The 20,419-nt window shown below is 46.5% G+C and overlaps 1 protein-coding gene across 2 annotated transcripts in view; it reads left to right on the plus strand.

Moving 5' to 3' along the window:
• ITGA10 (integrin subunit alpha 10) overlaps positions 1 to 20,419 on the plus strand; it is a 38,505-nt gene that overhangs the window by 14,875 nt on the left and 3,211 nt on the right. For both annotated transcript variants that reach the window (XM_066608711.1, XM_066608712.1), the window contains 24 exons: positions 2,758 to 2,872; positions 4,121 to 4,248; positions 4,886 to 5,034; positions 5,475 to 5,625; positions 5,705 to 5,870; positions 6,141 to 6,214; positions 6,543 to 6,687; positions 6,934 to 7,082; positions 7,640 to 7,783; positions 8,824 to 9,027; positions 9,123 to 9,253; positions 9,548 to 9,714; positions 9,804 to 9,946; positions 13,195 to 13,305; positions 13,408 to 13,493; positions 13,582 to 13,723; positions 15,218 to 15,310; positions 15,376 to 15,452; positions 15,525 to 15,614; positions 15,926 to 16,010; positions 18,479 to 18,595; positions 18,688 to 18,774; positions 18,960 to 19,073; positions 19,987 to 20,082. In XM_066608711.1, coding sequence (XP_066464808.1) covers positions 2,758 to 2,872; positions 4,121 to 4,248; positions 4,886 to 5,034; positions 5,475 to 5,625; positions 5,705 to 5,870; positions 6,141 to 6,214; positions 6,543 to 6,687; positions 6,934 to 7,082; positions 7,640 to 7,783; positions 8,824 to 9,027; positions 9,123 to 9,253; positions 9,548 to 9,714; positions 9,804 to 9,946; positions 13,195 to 13,305; positions 13,408 to 13,493; positions 13,582 to 13,723; positions 15,218 to 15,310; positions 15,376 to 15,452; positions 15,525 to 15,614; positions 15,926 to 16,010; positions 18,479 to 18,595; positions 18,688 to 18,774; positions 18,960 to 19,073; positions 19,987 to 20,082 — 2,964 coding nt within the window. The remainder of the gene's footprint in view (positions 1 to 2,757; positions 2,873 to 4,120; positions 4,249 to 4,885; positions 5,035 to 5,474; positions 5,626 to 5,704; positions 5,871 to 6,140; positions 6,215 to 6,542; positions 6,688 to 6,933; positions 7,083 to 7,639; positions 7,784 to 8,823; positions 9,028 to 9,122; positions 9,254 to 9,547; positions 9,715 to 9,803; positions 9,947 to 13,194; positions 13,306 to 13,407; positions 13,494 to 13,581; positions 13,724 to 15,217; positions 15,311 to 15,375; positions 15,453 to 15,524; positions 15,615 to 15,925; positions 16,011 to 18,478; positions 18,596 to 18,687; positions 18,775 to 18,959; positions 19,074 to 19,986; positions 20,083 to 20,419) is intronic.

A 20,419-nucleotide genomic window follows, 5' to 3' on the forward strand; every position in this document is an offset into this window, starting at 1 on the left:
ATAAGGGCAAGAACATAGGCCAATTACCCCTTTAATCCAACCTTTATTTGGTCCTGAAGCCCGTCCCTGGGGTCCCATATTTTTTTTTGGGTGGGAAGGCGAGGTATTACTGCCTCAATGATCGCTAATTAATACTACAAAATAGTGCCGCCATATAGTGCATACTAAATAATAATACTGCTATGTAGTACTGAAATAGTAATATCAGAAGTTCCCAGCTAATACCAGAACCATGGCAGAAGTTTAGACCGTGGTGGGGTTGGATGGTGGACATCCTTTTCACCAGGCTTTAGCCCCTCCTGTGGCTGTTTTACCCCTATCTGCGATGAAGCGATTTGTTTTTCACAGTTTCCACCCGATTCCAGGTTGACGTTCCGCCTGGCATGGTTTTTCTAGCTCCGATGTTAAGGCAAGAGCCAGCCGGGAGGGGGCAGGGGTTGAGGGCATATTTGTGGTCTCCTGGACCAGGAGTTGCTGACGTCTTGAGCCAAAACAAGCGTCTTGTGACTGCTGCGGGCCAAGGCAGGTAAGACATCCGCTCGCTCCTGAGTCAACAGCCTTCCGTAGGTCAACAAAGAGGGGAAGGTAGCAAGCAGAGAGTTCTAAAACAGATGTGGTGCATGCTCCTGGGGTGGCGGCTGTCGGAGGGCACTGCAGAGCACATGCTCAATGATACTAGTGACGACATAACTAGGACCCTGTTCCAATGTATTATCTTCAGGATGTGAGGTGGGAGAGTATGATGGGTCCCCGGGTCCCCCACTAAGGTTCCTCTACCAAGGAGTGTTCTACAGGTTGCGGGGTGGGAGGGTACGATGGGTCCCAGGGTTCCCAACTAAGATTCCTCCACAACGGTGTGTTCTGCAAGTTGTGGGGTGGAAGGGTATGATGGGTCCTGGGGTCCCCAACCATGGAGTGTCTCACAGATTGTGGAGTGGGAAGTTACGATGGGTCCCTAACTAAGGCTCCTCTACCACGGAGTGTTCTACAGGTTGCGGGGTGGGAGGGTACGATGGGTCACGGGGTCCCTCACTAAGGTTTCTCCACCATGGAGTGCTCTACAGGTTTTGGGGAGGTAGGTTCCGACGGGTTCCGCACTAAGGTTCTTCCAACATGGAGTGTGCTACAAGTTGTGAGGTGGGAGGGTACGATGGGTCCCGGGGTTCCACTCTAAGGTTCCTCCACCAAGCAGTGTTCTACAAGTTGCGGGGTGGGAGGGTACAATGCGTCCCGGGTCCCCCACTAAGGTTTCTCCACCACGGAGTGTAGCACAGGTTGGTGGGGTAGGAGGATACGAAGGGTCCCGGGGTCACCTTCTAAGGTTCCTCAACCACGGAGTGTAGCACAGGTTGGTGGGGTAGGAGGGTATGATGGGTCCCGGGTCCCCCACTAGGGTTTCTCCACCACGGAGTGTAGCATAGGTTGGTGGGGTAGGAGGATACGATGGGTCGCTGGGTCACCTTCTAAGGTTCCTCCATCACGGAGTGTAGCACAGGTTGGTGGGGTAGGAGGGTATGATGGGTCCCGGGTCCCCCACTAGGGTTTCTCCATCACGGAGTGTAGCATAGGTTGGTGGGGTAGGAAGGTACGATGGGTCCCAGGGTCCCCCTCTAAGATTCCTCCACCACGTAGTGTTCTGCAGGTTGTGGGGTGCTTTTCTAAGCTTGAAAAAGACGGTGGAGGTGAAATGTATCTGTCACTTTTTGCACTATGGGAGAATAAAAGGAAGCTTATAGCTGATTTGCACCTCTCTATGCTGCCAAGTGTTTATTTGCTTCATCTACATTGGAATCTGCTGGCTTGGTTTTGGCCTTCTGACTTGGCTTTGCATTTATTATCTGCCCGACCCAGAGAGGGTTTCCACGTGGTGTGAGGGTATATGTATATATTGCCATATGTTTTTTATGCTTTTATACCTGTATGCAAGTTCTAATCAAAGTTAAAATGAGACAAACTTATATGTCGCCTTACATCAGATATTCCAAAAGTTTGCAAGGCTGAGAGAGATGTGTCCAGAAATTCAGAGATGATACAGAACCGAACACGAAGGCCGTGTGCTTGGCTGTTTTCCCAGAAGCGCCGTATCTAGATAACGACTGTTCAACTACGTATATAACTTTCAGTGCCTCAGCCGGAAATCCGGACTTCCCATATATGGTTATGCGGTGAATTTGAGCCAATGAGCCCATCACCCATTCCTAGTGATGAGACCAAAGGGTATAAGATCCCATGTAATCTGTAATAAAGTGCGCAGTTATGTCCCCGTGTGAGGAACTATACCAGACCTCCGTGTGTGGTGTCTCTTCTTTACCGCCGGCAGTGGGGCATTGGGGTGGGCCTGATTGGTGCTGTACGCAGAAATTTCCCTGACACATGGCGCCCAAATGTGGGGCGGTAAAACCGGAGCCGTGCAGCGCAGTCCACCCGGATCCACGCCACGGGGAAGCCGTCCTGCTGCAAACCGAGCCTGATCAACTCACAGAACTCCAGGTAAGACCGGCATATATTTATGTTGTGTCTTACGCTGAGACTCTTGCAGCAGGAGGGACTATCTGTGTTTTGTGACCGGACGGGTTGGGTTAAGAGTTCTACAGTGGTGCTGCAGGTGCATTCCTCTTTCTACATGTGGGGTGCTTTCTATCAGCCCGCCACCATATATAGATGAGTGGTGGACAGAGGGGTGAGTGATCTGACTGAGGGGATCCTCCTGTGTAGCTATATTACTCATCACATCTCCCTCTTTCTGCCCTCCTTTAGAGCTGCGCTCCACTCTGGTCCCAGGAATGTGGGACCTCCATGTACAGCACTGGGATCTGTGCCAGCGTGGACAAGTCCTTCAGACCCACCGGCACCATCGCACCCACAGCGCAGAGTGAGTCGGAACAGGAGGATTTTAGTTTTGAGGGAACAACTTGATATGCTTGATGTCCTGTTTTGGGGTTCCCCTATGTGTTATCTTGGGGTTCGCTAGGATACATGATATCTTCATACATCCCTTGTCTTGGGGCTCCGCTGAGGCAAAGTATTTTGTAAGGTATTGGGGTGCACGTCCCCAAATGGGGGCATTACCAGCCTTGTGCCTGTTTGTAGGTATACAGTTCCGTGGTACCCCAAAAAACGTACATCAGATGTGTAGCTGCTAATTAGGGGGACAGCTTCCAGATATTGTTTGCAATGAGTGGTATCTGGGGGTACACTTGTACATGGTTTTTGTTTTGGGGTTCTCTCTTGGGTGATGATTTATTATGGGCTACACCTTCATGCCAAGTTTATTAAGGAGTACAGGTTGGGTCTTATTGTTGGGGTGCAGATAGATGTGCCATGTATTCTTGGGTATGGTATTTGTGTGTGCTGCATTGATTTTGGGGTACAGTAATGCGTTACAGGATTTGAGAGTACAGTTAGCCTTAGCATGATTTGGGGGTACACTTGCTTTTCCTCTTATCATGGTACAGTTAGGAGTACCATGTATTCTTAGGCATGGTATCTATGTGAGGTGCATTACTTTGGGGGGCATAGCATGATTTGGGTGTTCACTTGCATTTTCTCTTATTATGGTAACGTTAGATGTTCATGCTTTCTTATGGTATCTGTGTTGCCTTAATTTGGGGGTACAGCTGGCCGTTTCTTGATTTGGGTGTGCACTTAAGCGTTGCATAATTTGGGGGTACAGTTAGGTGTTTTGTCATTCCAGGGTATACTTGCATTTCCTCCTATTATTGGGTAACAAGTTAGATGTGCATGCATTCTTACAGTATCTATGTTTGATGTATTAATTTAAGTGTACAGTTAGGCATTTCTTGATTTGGGGGTACAATTAGGTGTTGCATGATTTGGAGGTGCACTTGCACTTCCTCTTATTATTGGGGTACAGTTAGATGTCCCATGCATTCATATGGTATCTATGTGTGGTGCATTCATTTGGAGATACGCATGATTTAGAGGTGCACCTGCATCTCCTCTTATTTTTGGGGTACAGTTAGATACATTCTTACAGTATCTATGTTTGGTGCCCTAATTTGTGGGTTCAGTTAGAAGTTGCATGATTTTGGGGTACACCTGCATCTCCTCTTACTATTGGGGCACAGTTTATATATGGTGTCCTTTGTCTCTCCCGCAGGATGCTCCACGTACCTGGACATCGTCCTCCTCCTGGACGGGTCGAACAGCATCTACCCCTGGTATGAGGTGCAGAATTTCCTCAGCAACATTCTCAGCAAGTTTTTCATCGGTCCGGACCAGATCCAGGTTTTTCTTAAGTTTTCATTTTCTTAAAAAATTGTGAAAAAATCTCCCTGTGTTGACGAGCTACAGGTGTCTCATACAGAACTGGAACAACTAAAGGACATGAACATAGAACGCTGCCCCCTAGTGGCCAAAAACACATGAAAATTTTCTACATTTTTCCTGAGTGATCGCTTTGATGTCGTGATAGGCCTGTGCCATTCTACAATCTCTGCTCCGTTACGGGGGACATCAATTGTAATTTCTGTCATTTCCCTTTAAATTGGGACTGCTCTGGCATTATAAGTATTGCTGGTATTTAGTCACAGTTTACAGGTCTCTGACTAGCTAGCGTGTCATTCCCGTTCCCCCGGAGGTCGGCACTTCCTGTGTGGTTTCCATCCTGCGTTCCGATCGCTTTATATAGCGCCAGACGCTGATCGCTGCAAATTGACATTAGCAACACAAAGCAAAAATAAACCGCACACATCTGGACCCAAAAATCCCAGCCGGACCTCAGACTCTGATCTGCGGATATCGGGCAGGGGTTTGGCAAGACAACAAGGCAGTTGCAAAAGGGATCACATACAAAAGGATGAGGGGGTGATGACTTATGCAGTATGGGTAGACTATGGCCATGTTCATGAGATAACCTTTGCAGGTAGGCGTCCTACAATACGGAGAGATTGCAGTCCATGAATGGACCCTGAAGGACTACGCCACCGCTAAAGAAGTGGTGGACGCTGCGAAGAACATCAGTCGTCAGGAAGGACGAGAGACACGGACAGCATTTGCCATCCACAAGGCCTGGTATGTCCTAAGCCAAACGCAGAACCAGGATATATGGATGTCATCTCTTTATACTAATATAGAGCATGCTGGTATAACCTGGGTATCTCTGGTATATAATTATTTATGTACAGCTGGTATACATTATACATCTCCCTGTATATAGGGATATGGACCATGCTGGTATAACCTGGGTATCTGCTGTATATAATTATATATGTACAGCTGGTATAAGTCATATGTCTCCTGTATATAATGATATGGACCATGCTGATATAACCTGGGTATCTCCTGTATATAATTATATGTGTACAGCTGGTATAAGTCATATGTCTCCTGTATATAATGATATGGACCATGCTGATATAACCTGGGTATCTCCTGTATATAATTATATGTGTACAGCTGGTATAACCTAGGCATCCTCTGTATATATTATACACACTATTATCTCCTTTCAGTTCTGAAGCTTTCAGCCCAGAAAGAGGTGGAAGAGAAGGCGCCACCAGACTTCTTATCGTTGTAACAGATGGCGAGTCACATGACGGGGATGAGCTGCCACTCGCCTTGGCAGAATGTGAGAAACGTAACGTTACTCGTTACGCCATTGCGGTACGTTGTGTGTAATGAACCTCCACTTTTTTGATTTCAACTTTCCATTGACCCTTCTTCCTTCATTGTAACATGTTAGGTGCTGGGAAACTATATGAGGAGGCAGCAGGACCCGGACGCCTTCATCAATGAGATTAAATATATCGCCAGCGATCCGGATGACAAATATTTCTTCAATGTTACAGATGAAGCAGCGCTAAATGACATTGTGGATGCTTTAGGGGACAGGATCTTCAGCCTAGAAGGTATAGGACTCCCAGATAAGGTCAAAAATCTAATATGTGCAGTTCCCCTTACTGCCACCAGGTGGAGAAGCAGCACCATTAGCCTCATAACCTATTAGACTGTAATTTGTAGACTATTCTAGGGCAGGATTTTACTATGGATATATTTTGGATGTTGGGGAAACTATTCATGGGGGGTCTAGGATAAGTCAATGTGTCCTGACTTATGAACAGGTATACAAACTAAGTGAACCCCTCTCCATTATTGATCCACTTTTCTTTTTTCCACAGCGACTCATGAACGCAATGAAAGCTCATTTGAACTAGAGATGTCACAAGTCGGCTTCTCCATTCATATTCTGGAGGTAAGGAAAAGAGCAGCACATTGAAATTGCCTTCATGTCAGACCCGCTTGTTTTGTTCTTGTTGTTAGCCTAAGGAATCAAAGGTGAAAGCATGATTATAGCTCTATTGATGGGGTGCAGTACCACTTACAGCCTGCGGGTGCAGTGTTGCCTGCTATGATCTGGTTACAAAATCTGCTGCACATTAGTAACATTTCCTTAGCTGCTATATAATAGTCAACTGCATGTCTTACATGTCATCTTCCGTTAGATGAGGTGAAGACTGAGGTGTCTCACAATAGCTATAGGGGTGTGAAAAGATTTACATGTGGTCACTCGATCTTCACAGGATGGGATCCTGTTTGGCACCGTAGGTGCCTATGACTGGGATGGCGCAGTACTAAAGGAGACCCGAAACAGTCGGATTATGCCCCTGCGGTCAGCCTTTGAGAAGGAATTTCCGGTGAAGATGAAGAAACATGCGGCCTACTTGGGTAATCTGACCTTGTAAATATCCAAGTTCCAGCACCACAATCCAGTCTATCCTTCGACCCAATCTTCTTCCAGGAGACCTTGGGTGCCACCCCTGTCCACAGGTTGTGTCTGGTATTGCAGCTCATTGAAGTGACTAGGGCTAAGCTGCAATACCATACATAACCTGTACTGAGGTGGGCAGCTGTATTTGGATCAAAGCAGACACGTTATTTTTAACCCCCTTAATATTGTCTTCACCATTCCAGGTTACACTGTATCTTCCATAACACTGCGCAGCGGGAAGACAATGTATATCGCTGGAGCCCCCAGATTCAAACACAAGGGGAAGGTGATTGTGTTTGACATGTCAAGGAAAGGCAATGTCATTATCTCTCAGGCTTTGGTGGGCGAACAGGTGAGGAAGCAGTGAGTAAACCTATTGTAATACTTGCTTTATCAGTTATTTCTTAGTACTGTATTGAGTTTCACCTCCTGCAATATCCGTTATGACCACCAGGTGGCAAAGTAATACTCTTAGGCTGCCTGTCGACAGCCGTGACGGAATATCGCTAGCAATATTCTGTTGCAGGGGAGGAGGTGGGAGCGCTGACAGGTCTCAGCGATGAGCCTATCTAATAGATAGGCTCACCGCGTAGAATCGTGGCAAATTGCAGCATGCCGCGATTTTAATCCCACGAGCAGAGAATCGCCATGATTCTCCGCTTGTGGACATAGGGCTGCACTTTCCATAGTTAGCCTATGGAAAGCGTTTACTGCGTTACCCGCACTGGATTATCGCCACGGATAACGCAGTGACATATCGCCTGTGGACAGGCAGCCTTACACTAAGGTTTGTAAGTCACTCTAGGGTAGGATGCTTTATACACATGACATGTGATTGGATATTGTTCTATAAGTATCTGTTTAGTCTCGCCCATCTCTTTACTATTTCTGTTCCTTATGTCTCTACAGATTGGCTCCTATTTCGGCAGTGAAGTGTGTCCGCTGGATGTTAATGGAGACGGAGCCACGGATGTCTTATTGGTGGCCGCTCCAATGTTCCTTGGACACCATAATAAAGAAACTGGACGTGTTTATATCTACCGGGTGGGCCAGGTAAGACCGAAATAAGGGGAGGGGGCATGGTTGGTCATGGACTCGATCATAGGGGGTCCTTTAGGACCACATGAACTTAGTCAATATAAAATAACCCCTAGAAGGAAGAGTCCCTTTAACCCATTTAGGACCAGCCACTGTATATATACGGCGGCTGGTCCTGGGCTTAGAGGACCGTCGATAGTAAAAATACGGCAGTGCTCTAAGCCTCCTGCCTCTGCAATCAGTCAGAGACAGGAACGGGTTACCAGCTGTTAGTAACAGCTAATAACCCGGAGCAGAAGGCAGGAGGGGTTTTTAACCCTTCCTGCCTTCTGCTTCCCCGATGAGCACTGTATGGGCAAAGTGAAAGTCATGTGACCTCCTGGGATTCCCTGCTACTGCAGAGCTGGAGGGTCAGATTAGACCCTGGCAGCTCTGTAGGTGACTAATGTCACCACAGGGGTTGCTTTCCCCTATAATTAGGGATCCTATGGACGCCTTAGCTACAGTGGGAAAATGTCAAATAAAGAAAAAAAAAAGTGAATGTCCCCCAGAGGTCTTATATGACATCATAAAAAACACAATTACACACATAAGTAAAACAAAATAACAGAATAAAACAACAATACATACATAAGAAAGAGAATAACACAAAGCAGACGCCAACAAAAACCGTCGCCGTATGCGCCCTGTAAACCAAAACCATACATACTATATTAAAAACTATAAATGTTAAAAAAATCATTTTTTTTAGCATTTTACCCCCAATAAAACTAAAAAACGGGAAAAAAAGTCAGTGAAAAAGATATAAAAAAAATAGTCCTATACGTCACGGGAAAAAAAACGCAGCAAAAATAATTTTGGTAGCTAAAGGAAAAAAAATGGAGAAGTAAAACCGCCACATGTGTAAAATCCCTAAAAAGTGTCTGGTCCTTAAGGTACAAAACAACCTGGTCCTTAAGGGGTTAATGACTGTCTGTAGTGGTCACCACACTCTTCCAGTGACTCCAGTGGGTGGAGCTATCTGTCTAATTTACATAATCATTCTTTCATCACAGGTCACCCTAACTCTGAACGGTACATTGCATTCAGACCGCAAAGTCCAAGACTCACGCTTCGGCTACGCCATGGCAAGTGCTCCAGATCTGAACCATGACAGCTTCAACGATGTAGTGGTTGGGGCACCACTAGAAGATAACCACCGGGGTGCGGTATACATCTACCATGGGTACCGAAATACTGTCCTACCAGCTTACAAACAGGTATGGGGCTAGAATAATGTGACAACAAAAAAAAATAATAAGTGAACTTTCTGTTAATGATATGGAGAAAATAACACCGGTCCTCTTGTTTTCAGAGAATAGACTCCGCCTCCTTCCACCATGGCCTCACTTATTTTGGTCGCAGCGTGAGCGCTCAGATGGACCTGGACGGTGATGGGCTCGGTGATCTGACGGTCGGCAGCCAAGGAGCTGTTGTCATGCTGAGGTATGGGATACCCTGAAGGGAGACCGGGAGATGGGATTTTGGGTAAAGGTGACTTGGGCACTGAAGAACAAGAATGGGCTATACGAGAGGCCTAGCGGGTATTTGCCCCGAGGGCCTTCATCATCTTCAGGTCCCTTTAGCTCCAACATCTCAAAGTTCCTGATTCCCAGCAAGCCCTATGGTGGTCTTCTCTTACCTGTGGCTGTTACAGAACTACAACTCCCAGCATTGTTGTATATTCCTAACCAACATGTTGATGATGCAGATAACAGTGTCCCTCCATTGCCTTCCCAGGTCTCGGAGTATTGTTCGCGTTAACGCCACCTTACAGGTAAATCCAACCTCCATCAACCTGCTCCAGAAGAACTGCCTGAGACAGGGCAAGGAGTCCGTCTGCCTGAACATCACTGTATGCTTCTCCGTTAACTCTAAGTCCCCCGGGAAATGGGACAGTCGCTTCGGTCAGTAACTAATGGTCAAGAAAATCAAAAAATCACCCGGGACTTACCTGGTAACGTTCATCACTAGGAATGTTCTATCGTTTTCACAGGACTCCATTACAACCTGTCCCTGGACGATCGGAAGGTCACCCCCCGTGCCGTGTTTGATGAGAACTTCCAAAAACTCCTAAGTAAGCGAATTCGAGTGACGACGGGCAAAGTGACCTGTATGGACCTCGGATTCCATGTCATTGTGAGTGTCGGGAGCAACCTAATATGGGGAGGGGGTTTTCACAGTTTTCCACTACAGTCAGATGTTTCTGTGGTTACTGAAGTACAAATATCAGCATTTCAGAAGTTTTTTTTTTACACTTTTATTGACAAATACATCCAGTTTAGGTAAAAGTTCAATATTTCCAGTGTTGACCCTTATTTCTCAAGACTTCTGCACTTCACCTGACCCTGCTGGGTATCAGCTTCTGGGCCAAATCCTGACTGATGACGACCCGCTCTTCCTAATCAGTGATTGGCGTTCATCACAATTTTTTTTTTTTTTATCCACTCACTTTTTGAGGATTGACCGCAGATTCTCAGTGGGATTAAGATCTGGGGAGTTTCCTGGCCTCGGACCCAAAATGTCAATGTTTTGTTCACCGAGCCACTTAAGGTACGCTCCTCCAACCTCTGCAGTCGGTGCCATTTAGTTCATGGGCACCGCTGACTTCCTGGTTGAGTGATCACATGACTCAGCACACTTGATCACTGCAGGGAATCCCTGGCCGCATGTTTTTATATTCCACACCACCTCTGCTCGAGCCAACCCAAACAACCAATCACTGTGAATCAGCCAACCCAAATAACCAATCACTGTGAATCAGCCAACCCAAACAACCAATCACTGTGAATCAGCCAACCCAAACAACCAATCACTGTGAATCAGCCAACCCAAATAACCAATCACTGTGAATCAGTCAACCCAAACAACCAATCAGGTTGCGAATGGAGCAGAGGTGGTGTGGAATTTAATAAGATGCTCCCTGGCCTCAGTGTTAGTGAGGCTATGAATCTGTGCATGCATTGTCACATGATCAAATAACCAGGAAGTCAGAGGGTCACTTGAATAAAACAGTGCTGACTACAGCGGCCAGGGAGGGGCAATATATTACATATAAAGGACAGTATTACAGATGAATGGGGAATTGCTTCTAGCGGATGGGAGCCAAAAGGGGCATTATTAATGACTGGGGACCAATCAGGGCAGTATTATTGAATAGGGCAAAAAGGGGCATTATAATCAACTGGGGCCAAAGGGGGTGGTATAAATAGCAAATGGGGAGGTAACGTTACTGTAATCACTATCACTGCATAGAGCTGGTATCTGACTATTATATGGTGACCACAATATTTAGAGTTATAGTAAGGCTGAGCCACTGAAATCAGGCCCCCGTGTTATAAATGTTGTCTAATAGAATATATATATATATATATATATATATATATACACGCCTTTTTTTTCAAATTTGGGGATGGGGGGTCATTCCAGGTTTTGCTATAGGGCCCCATGAGTTCTATGTTATCCCCCGCTCGTGGGACACTGAAGATGATAGGTGATCATAACTCCCAATCTGGTACCATCAAAGCAACTTCTGATGTCTTTGGATGGCTTGAGGGACTTGGACGAAGACCTAAGACAAATTTGTGATGTTAGAAGAATGTGGTTGGGAGCCGAGAGCGGGTTGTAGGTTAAAATAGGCTTCTACCTTCACTGTGGTAGAGGATGAGATTGGTTGGTAATTGTGAGTGCAGCTCCTAGTATTCGGGGGCCTACCTCAATTCATTGGCATGGACTGGAAGTTTTGTCAACTTGAAGTCTTGGACGTGACATTGCCTTGGTGGAGCCTTGTTGGAGTTTCCATCTGATGCCAAGTAGTTTTCGTACCTCACCATGTACTACTGTCCTATGTGGTCTGTCAAAAGATGACACTGAGATTTGTGATATAGAGACTGTTAGGTGGTCAGCCATTTTGTTCTGTGTTTCTGGCCTAAAGGCCCATTTACACGCAAAGATAATCTTTCCAAAGATTGAAAGTTTAAGCAATCTATTTGCATAAAGTGTTAATGGCCAATGATGGGTATTAACACTTTATCATCTTCATTTGCATGTAAATGGGCCTCCAGGAGCTGTTTGCAGGGCCCAGCTGTGCACACAGCTGCATTGCTCTCGTCGCGGGTGGTGGCAGAATACAATGTTAACTGCTGGCTGCCCATGTAGATAACAGCCTGCAGTCTACTGACAGATAAAGGTGTTTGCTTTATGTCCAGTAGCTGAATGCTGGATTTTAAGTTCACCTTAAACTCATTGTTCAAACGAAAAGCACATGATGCCCGCGTTTACCTGTAACGATTATCGCTCAAATTCAGTCGTTTGAACACATTTTGAGCAATAATGGGTATGTAAATGGGCCTTTAGACCTATATTCAGCACCCACTGTATAATCCCTGGAATAGCTGGAATCCCTTCCTGCCTCTTGATATTTGCATGTAGAAAGGGCCATCATCTCACCTTCCCTGGACCAGAGCTGTGCTGTGCTGTAAATAACCCCCTTTCTTGCTCTCCCACCTGTACTTGTTGGGTAGTATGAAGATACTGAGTTGTACTACCATGAACTTGCTTGGTATAAAAAAAATAGATAAAATCATGACTACAAATATGCCGGGCCTATATTCCCAACTGGAGGGCCTCATGCCGAGATATGGGGAAAATGGAAAATTATTTGTTTTCCACAAGGGATACAGGACTTCACCCCAACCCTCCTGAATGACATCAGGGGGCAGGGGGAAGGTGTGTACTGAGGGATCCTTTATAATGTAGGACCCCCCGGCCCAAATGGTCAGACTACAGCGATACGCCCTAAGCGTAAGGCTGTCCCATTCGCTTCAGTGACTCTGCACATATTAAAACATTGGATCGATATCCAAATCCGGTATCTTTCATTCCCCTGTTTATTTGCCTTGTTGCGTATTCATACTGTATTTCCTTATACTCCCATATAACAACCTTTTTTTGTATATCTTTTGTACATATATTTTGCACTGCTAGTCCTTTTCTAGAATAAATATATAATTTATAAGCCAGCCTTGTCCGTTTTAAAACTAATCATAACTCAGAGTCCCAGCTTCCCTTAACAGCTGGTGGTGGCAGCGTGTATTGGTGGGGGCATTGTAGAGCTTGGAGTGCTTTAGAATGGATTACGTTGTGATTTGTGCTTTTAGTCTGCATGTGGCAAAACCCGGGAAAGCTAGATACAAATCAGCCTGTATTCTAACAGCCCCAAACTTGCAATCTTCCCTAAAGTGATAGTGTACACAGAATAGTCAATCCGTTAGTAATTGGGGACAGAGGCGGGATCGATAGGTATCATCCCCTTTTCTGCTGTACGTGACAGAATTCCCAATCAAATTGCCCACCATCATTGTACAACGGCTCCCACTCTCTCACAGGACACCGTTGACTACCTGAGACCCATCGGCGTCCACCTGCGCTTTAACCTGAGCGACACGGAGTCCAGTCCTGTTCTTGACGACCGTTGTCCTACTTCTGTGAAGAGACTGGTGAGTGTCATTACCTAGAACCCTACCCGGGACAAGCCTAGGACATTGTAGGCGGTCCCTATGTAAACAGTACAAGAAATTTTCTCTTTCCTTTCTCTTCAGGTTCCTTTCTTCAAGGACTGTGGAGAAGATAACGAGTGTATAACAGACATTTCCCTCCGAGCTCAGATGGACATCAATGGCACCAGGTGAGCCGCTGCCCGAGAACATCCTGCTCTGCTTCTAATTAGCATTTTCCAAGGCCTGAACCTTCTGCCGTTTGTCTCGTAACTGCAGGGACCGACCCACTGTAATCCGGAGGGAGCAGAAGAAAGTGTCTGTGGAGATCGAGCTGGAGAACCGCCGGGAGAACTCCTACAACACCAGCCTGAAGGTCTGGTTCTCCAAAAACCTCCTCTTCTCCAGCGTCTACAGCAAAGTAAGCGGAGTTGACCCATAGCGGCTGTCTTATATCAGTACAGGGTTATTACAGACGACCCCCCCGATGTGCGACCCCACAACTCTGTTCAATGACACTCAGATACAGAGATTTGGTATCAGTGGAAACAGAAACTCAAAAGGTTTTGTTGCACAACAGCTGAAATGTTTCCCCCTCAGTGGTGATGAATGTGGCCCCCTTTATCACCGGACACACATGGAGCCTGGAGCCACGCTCCTGCCGTACAGGTTGTAGCGGATCACGACGGACTGATGCAATGGCTTCTGTGATGCCGCAGATCATGGCGGGCGGTACGGGGCATGTAGACCCTGATCACAAGGTGTGAGGTCCGGGGAACGTGGAGGACAAGGAAGAAGGTACTATCGAGCGGAGATAGTTCCACCACTGACCTCTCTAGAGATCTGCAGAACATTGCTCTCTGGGCGGAGCTTCACCAAACTGTGTTCAAAGATGGCGCTGCACGCTAATAGCAGATGTGAAAATGAAGGACACAGAACGCTCTCCTGTCTTCGCTGGCAGCCATTTTTCTCCTATCCACCTAGAGACAACTGTATAACAGTAAGACAGTCCTTGTTGTCCAACCAATCACAGTGCAGCTCTCTTGGACAACAAGGATGTCTTATGGTTGACATTTTGATAAGTAGAAAGTAGAAAGTTTTAAGTTTCTGTTTCTATTGATATCAGATTTCTGTATGTGAGTGTCAGTAACCGGGGGGGTCTGAGGTCTGACATCGGGGGGATCATACGGAATAACTCTGTATCACACAGGACGGGATTAGATACACAGCTCAGCAGACTATATCACACAGGATATGATTAGATACACAGCTCAGCAGACTGTATCACACAGGATATGATTAGATACACAGCTCAGCAGACTGTATCACATAGGATAGGATTAGATACACGGCTCAGCAGTCAGTATCACACAGGATAGGATTAGATACACAGTTCAGCAGACAGTATCACACAGGATAGGATTAGATACACGGCTCAGCAGACTATATCACACAGGATATGATTAGATACACGGCGCAGCAGACTGTATCACACAGAATAGGCTTAGATACACGTCACAGCAGGAAGGTATCACACAGGATAGGATTAGATACACATCACAGCAGGAAGGTATCACACAGGATAGGATTAGATAAACAGTTCAGCGGACTGTGTCACACAGGAGAGGATTAGATACACGGCTCAGCAGACAGTATCACACAGGATAGGATTAGATACATGGTTTAGCAGACAGTATCACACAGGATAGGATTAGATACACGGCATCACACAGGATAGGACTAGATACACGGCTCAGCAGGCTGTATCACACGTTAGGATTAGATGCAGCAGATGGTATCACACATGCCAAGATTGGATACACAGCTCAGCAGGCAGCATCACTCAGTAGGCAAGATGTAATATAATTATGTCATATTGTGGTGATGACATCATCTCTTCTTCCACCCACTACAGGGGGATGCACTGAATAAGGTGGAGTGTACCACGCTATCCGCCAGCACCCGCTCCTGCAGCATCAGCTATCCTGTCCTCAGGTCCATGGCCAAGGTGAGAATGGTGGTGGGCACTATAGAGGTCATGTGTTTGCAGATCTGACCGCTGTCTGCCCACAGGTGGCGTTTGCGCTGGAGTTTGAGTACAGCTGTACCAGTCTCTTGAACAGAGTGCAGATTAGGCTCTCAGTCAGCAGGTAAGGAGGGTGCTCCTGAACTTCTGCCCGGTCCAAAGTGGGCACTACACTGAGCCTTCTCTTGTCCTGTAGTGACAACACTGAACCAGACGAGACTCTGCACGACAACAGCGCCCATCTCAGCGCCCACATCCGATATGAGCCCGAGCTGTTCATTCAGAGGTGAGGGACCACGACAACATCCACAGCGGGTTATGCTGGGAGTTGTAGTTTCCCAAAAGCAGACACGGCCAAAACTTTTTATGCTTTTCACATACTTCAGTTGCATTGTGTCTTCTCCTCCAGTCACATCCAGAGCTGCATTCACAATTCTGCTATCCACTCCTGAGAATCTGTCAGCACACTGTGCAAATAGACCCTCCTCACAGATGTGCTCTGTGCTGCACTGCACTATGGAGATGTAGTTTGTGAATGCAGCTTTGGATGTGACTGGAGCATAAACCTTACCTTGACTATATGGATTCTGTTTGCAGCGAGTCCAGCCTTAACCGCTATGAGGTTCAACCAGTACTGCTGTCCACCCAGGAACCCGGACCAGAGTTTATAACAAAGTTCAAGGTAATGATGGCAGACACATAGTGATATAGCATGGGCATGGCTGAGTTTACCCAGTCCAAGTGACCCATGGGTTACATATAACACTGCCCCTGCCATTACCCTGATGGGACCCTGCATTGGGAAACTGAGAGGCAGCTGCACATTGTGGGGAAGGGGCCCAATGTAATTACCCCCAGTACAGCGAAATATAACATACAACAAAGATATTATAACAAAAATACAATAATGCTGCCACCCAGTGGTCATAAAGGGAAGCGCGCCTCTCAATGACCAGCCAGAAATTTGGTACCAAATTCCGTGCCCTTCCAATTAACCCCCAACAGACACATTAAAATTGGAAAATCCCCTCTGAAAAGGTCACTTTTTTTAATGTAGACTTTGGATTTATGTCTCATGTAAATATATCTGTCGTAGAACGCGGTCGCCATAAGTGCATTTGTACCTCCTTAGTGACCTAATTTTAGCCTTAAGAGCCAGTAAATAGTTTCCCCCTTTTGTGCTCCAGCGGGCAGAACTTTTTATGTTTTCATGGGTGTCGCTGTGTGACCTCTTGTATTTTGGACGAGTTCTAGTTTTTATAGGAAGTGGTTTCGTGAAAACATATAATGTATTCAGTGACTGTTACTAATATTCTTCTGCTGGGGTGATGGAAAAAAAGCTATTTTACTGGTGGTTTTTGAGATTTATTTTTATGGCGTCCGCAGTGTGGTATAATTATTATGTTACCTTATTCTACTGGTCATCACGATTAGGACACCAAATTATAGCGATTTTACTACTCTTGTATAAGGGCTCCCACACGCTTGCTTTTTTTTAGCGCTGCGATATCGCTGCTTTTTTTACGCGATTGTCAATGGGACTTTCGAATGTCAAAAACGCATCGCAAGTTTGTGCTTTGCGATTTTTGTGCGATGCGTTTTTAATAGAGATGAGCGAGCGTACTCGGAAAAGCACTACTCGCTCGAGTAATTTGCTTTATCCGAGTATCGCTGTGCTCGGGGCTAAAGATTCGGGTGCCGCTGTGGCTGACAGGTGAGTCGCAGCGGGGAGCAGGGGAGAGCGGGCGGGAGAGAGGGAGAGAAAGATCTTACCTCCGTTCCTCCCCGCTCTCCGCTGCAGCTCCCCGCTCCGTGCCGGCACCCGAATCTTCAGGGACGAGCGGGGAGATACTCGGCTAAAGCAAATTACTCGAGCGATTAGTGCTTATCCGAGTACGCTCGCTCATCTCTAGTTTTTAACATTAGAAAGTCCCATTGACAATCACGTTAAAAAACACAGCAACATCGCAGCGTTAAAAAAGCACAAGTGGGTAAGAGTCCGAATGTAAATGATATTTTTTCCAAAAAGCACTTTTTTATTTTTCCATGACCGGACCTGTACATTTTCAGTTTTTATTGGTACAATTTTTTTTTTCCTGTATTCCCTTTTTTTTTTTTCTTTATTCCTTTTTGGGGAACCAAGATGATCAGAGAACAGCAATTTTTGTCTTTTTACAGAATTTATCTTGTTTGATAAATGTGATATTTTACAGTACGGGCTATTATGGATGTGGCCACACCAATTATGTGTAGCTTTTTATGTTCCTTTTATTTTTTTCAATATTTAAAGTGTAGGGAATAGAGATGAGCGAATGTGCTCGGCCACGCCCCTTTTTCGCCCGAATACCGCGAATTCCGAGTACTTCCGTACTCGGGCGAAAAAATTCGGGGGGCGCCGTGGCGGCACAGGGGGTAGCAGTGGGGAGTGGGGGGAGAGGGAGAGAGAGAGGGCTCCCCCCTGTTCCCCCCCGCACCGCCACGCCTCTCCCCGCCCCCCGGCGCCCCCCGAATCTTTTCACCCGAGTACTGAAGTACTCGAAAATGGCGGTACTCGGGTGCGTAAGTACTCGAAACGAGTACGTTCGCTCATCTCTAGTAGGGAAGTAATTAGAGCCAATCTCCATCATGCCACTCCTTTTCTGGAAAAAACCCATATATGACAGTCAGAGAGCAAATATGCCCTCTGATTGATGGAGGGTGATAACATGAACAAACACTCACATTCACCCTCCCGAGACATGGGGATATACAGGAGAATCACAGATCCTCTCTGCTGCTAGTCTCTCTTCCCTCTCTCTTGTACACAACACTGACTGACAAGTGACAGCTGTAAATTTAGTATTCCCGACCCCAGCTGTTTTGTAACCAGAATTTAACCTATGAATCTTAGCTTTAAACCGACACCAAGAGCATGTTGGTAGCCTAATAGAACGGAGATACAGTGGTTTAAAGTAGAACGAGCTCTGTTCATCCAAAACTCTAACATTTTTTTCCTGCAGAATGAACAGAGCTGCTCCTAAACTGTAGGGGTTAAAGCTGAAGGGTATAAGCACTAAGGGTTAACTGTTCTACTACAATGTTGCAACAGTGTAACAATGCGTGATGTACATGGAGTTCCCCTCTGAGCAATGCCTTTGTCTTTATCCTCAGGTCCAGTATGTTGACTGTTACCCCGTATACAATGTGTCGGTTCACATCCACACGCCAGCCATGGGATACGGGGGCCTTTACTTCATGTCCGTGTCCAGGATATTATCTGCTGATGATGTAAGATGGGGGGGGGGGGGCGCTGGGTCATCCAGGCCGCTGTGGTTTTGGGGAGGCGGGTGCAGGTTGTTAATCCCTGCTGTGTTTTGTAGGTGATATGCATGTTATCCAATATGACCAGATCCAGGACTGCCATGGTGCCGTTCCACCCAGAAGACCTCGGCCATACCAATATTCTGGTGAGACTGCAGAAGCGCAGCAGCACAGGGTATTGCGGGGAAAGTGTGTGGTATTGCGGGAGGCAGTGACCTTTTCACTTCTGTGATGCTGCTAGCAGACGAATGTGAAAAGGGAAGTGTGCTAAGAAGTGGGTTTTGGGGTCAGCTGTGATAATCTCTTCCGGTATCTGTACCCCACTAACCAGAACTGCAGTAACAGCTGGTGCGAGACCATCATCTGCCGCATCCCCGTCCTCCAGAAGAACTCCGAGCTCTCCCTCTCCATCCTGAGGATCATCCACAACCACTTCTTCAGTAATGTGAGTGCCAAGACATGCTGCAGGATATATCACTATATATCAGGAGGTAGAGAGGACAGAGCGATGTTCTGCAGATCTCTAGAGAGGTCAGTGGTGGAATAATCTGCAGAGTATATCACTATGTATCAGGAGGTAGAGAGGACAGAGCGATATTCTGCAGATCTCTACAGACGTCAGTGGTGGAATAATCTGCAGGCTATATCACTATGTATCAGGAGGTATAGAGGACAGTGCGATGTTCTGCAGATCTCTAGAGAGGTCAGTGGTGTAATATTCTGCAGGCTCTATCACTATGTATCAGGAGGTAGAGAGGACAGAGCGATGTTCTGCAGATCTCTAGAGGTCAGTGGTGGAATAATCTGCAGGGTATATCACTATGTATCAGGAGGTAGAGAGGACAGAGCGATGTTCTGCAGATCTCTAGAGGTCAGTGGTGTAATAGTCTGCAGGCTCTATCACTATATATCAGGAGGTAGAGAGGACAGAGCGATGTTCTGCAGATCTCTAGAGGTCAGTGGTGTAATAATCTGCAGGATATATCACTATGTATCAGGAGGTATGGAGGACAGAGCGATGTTCTGCAGATCTCTAGAGGTCAGTAGTGTACTACTTTGCAGAGTGACATTACTTAGAGGCTCACGCTCTGGGTGCAGGCGGCTATGCTGACCCCTCCCCGTAGAGAACAAGGCTCTGGTCTCAGCCTGGATCGGGGTCCTCCTGCGGAGTCGCTGCCACTAACAAGCCGCTGATTGTTTAGGCAGGAAGTAATGACGTCACGTCTCCCGGGACAGAACAGGATCAATCGCGGCTTTATAGGAGATTACGCTGCGTCTGCTCCACCTCACTAATATTAGACTAGAGGACATGCTGGGACTTATAGTTCCACACTGACAACTTTCTCCTTATTTTACAGTCAAAGTTTCGCTCAGTTAAAGTGATCAGCGAGTTCTTTCTGGATGTAAAGGAAGACGGGAGCCTGTTTACTGACAGTGCAAAACATAGGACAGAGGTATAAGGGCATGTGGGGGGTGCGTACATGTATATCTTCTACAGCAGGAGTCCCCAACTCCAGTCCTCAGGGACCACCAACAGGTCATGTTTTCAGGATCTCCTATAGTAAGAACACCGGTGTTAATGTCTGAAGCCCCGACAATAATAACATCACCTGTTCAATACTCAGGAAATCCTGAAAACATGACCTGTTGGTGGTCCCTGAGGACTGGAGTTGGGGAACACTGTTCTACAGGACGCAGGTGTCATCTTATTACCACAGCCACCGCTAGGGGGAGCTCTTCCCTCCATACAGAAGTATACACTGCCGCCGCTATGGGAAGCTCCTCCCTCCA

This window comes from Eleutherodactylus coqui, chromosome 6 (genome assembly GCF_035609145.1).
Source record: "Eleutherodactylus coqui strain aEleCoq1 chromosome 6, aEleCoq1.hap1, whole genome shotgun sequence".
Taxonomy (NCBI): Eukaryota; Metazoa; Chordata; class Amphibia; order Anura; family Eleutherodactylidae; genus Eleutherodactylus; species Eleutherodactylus coqui.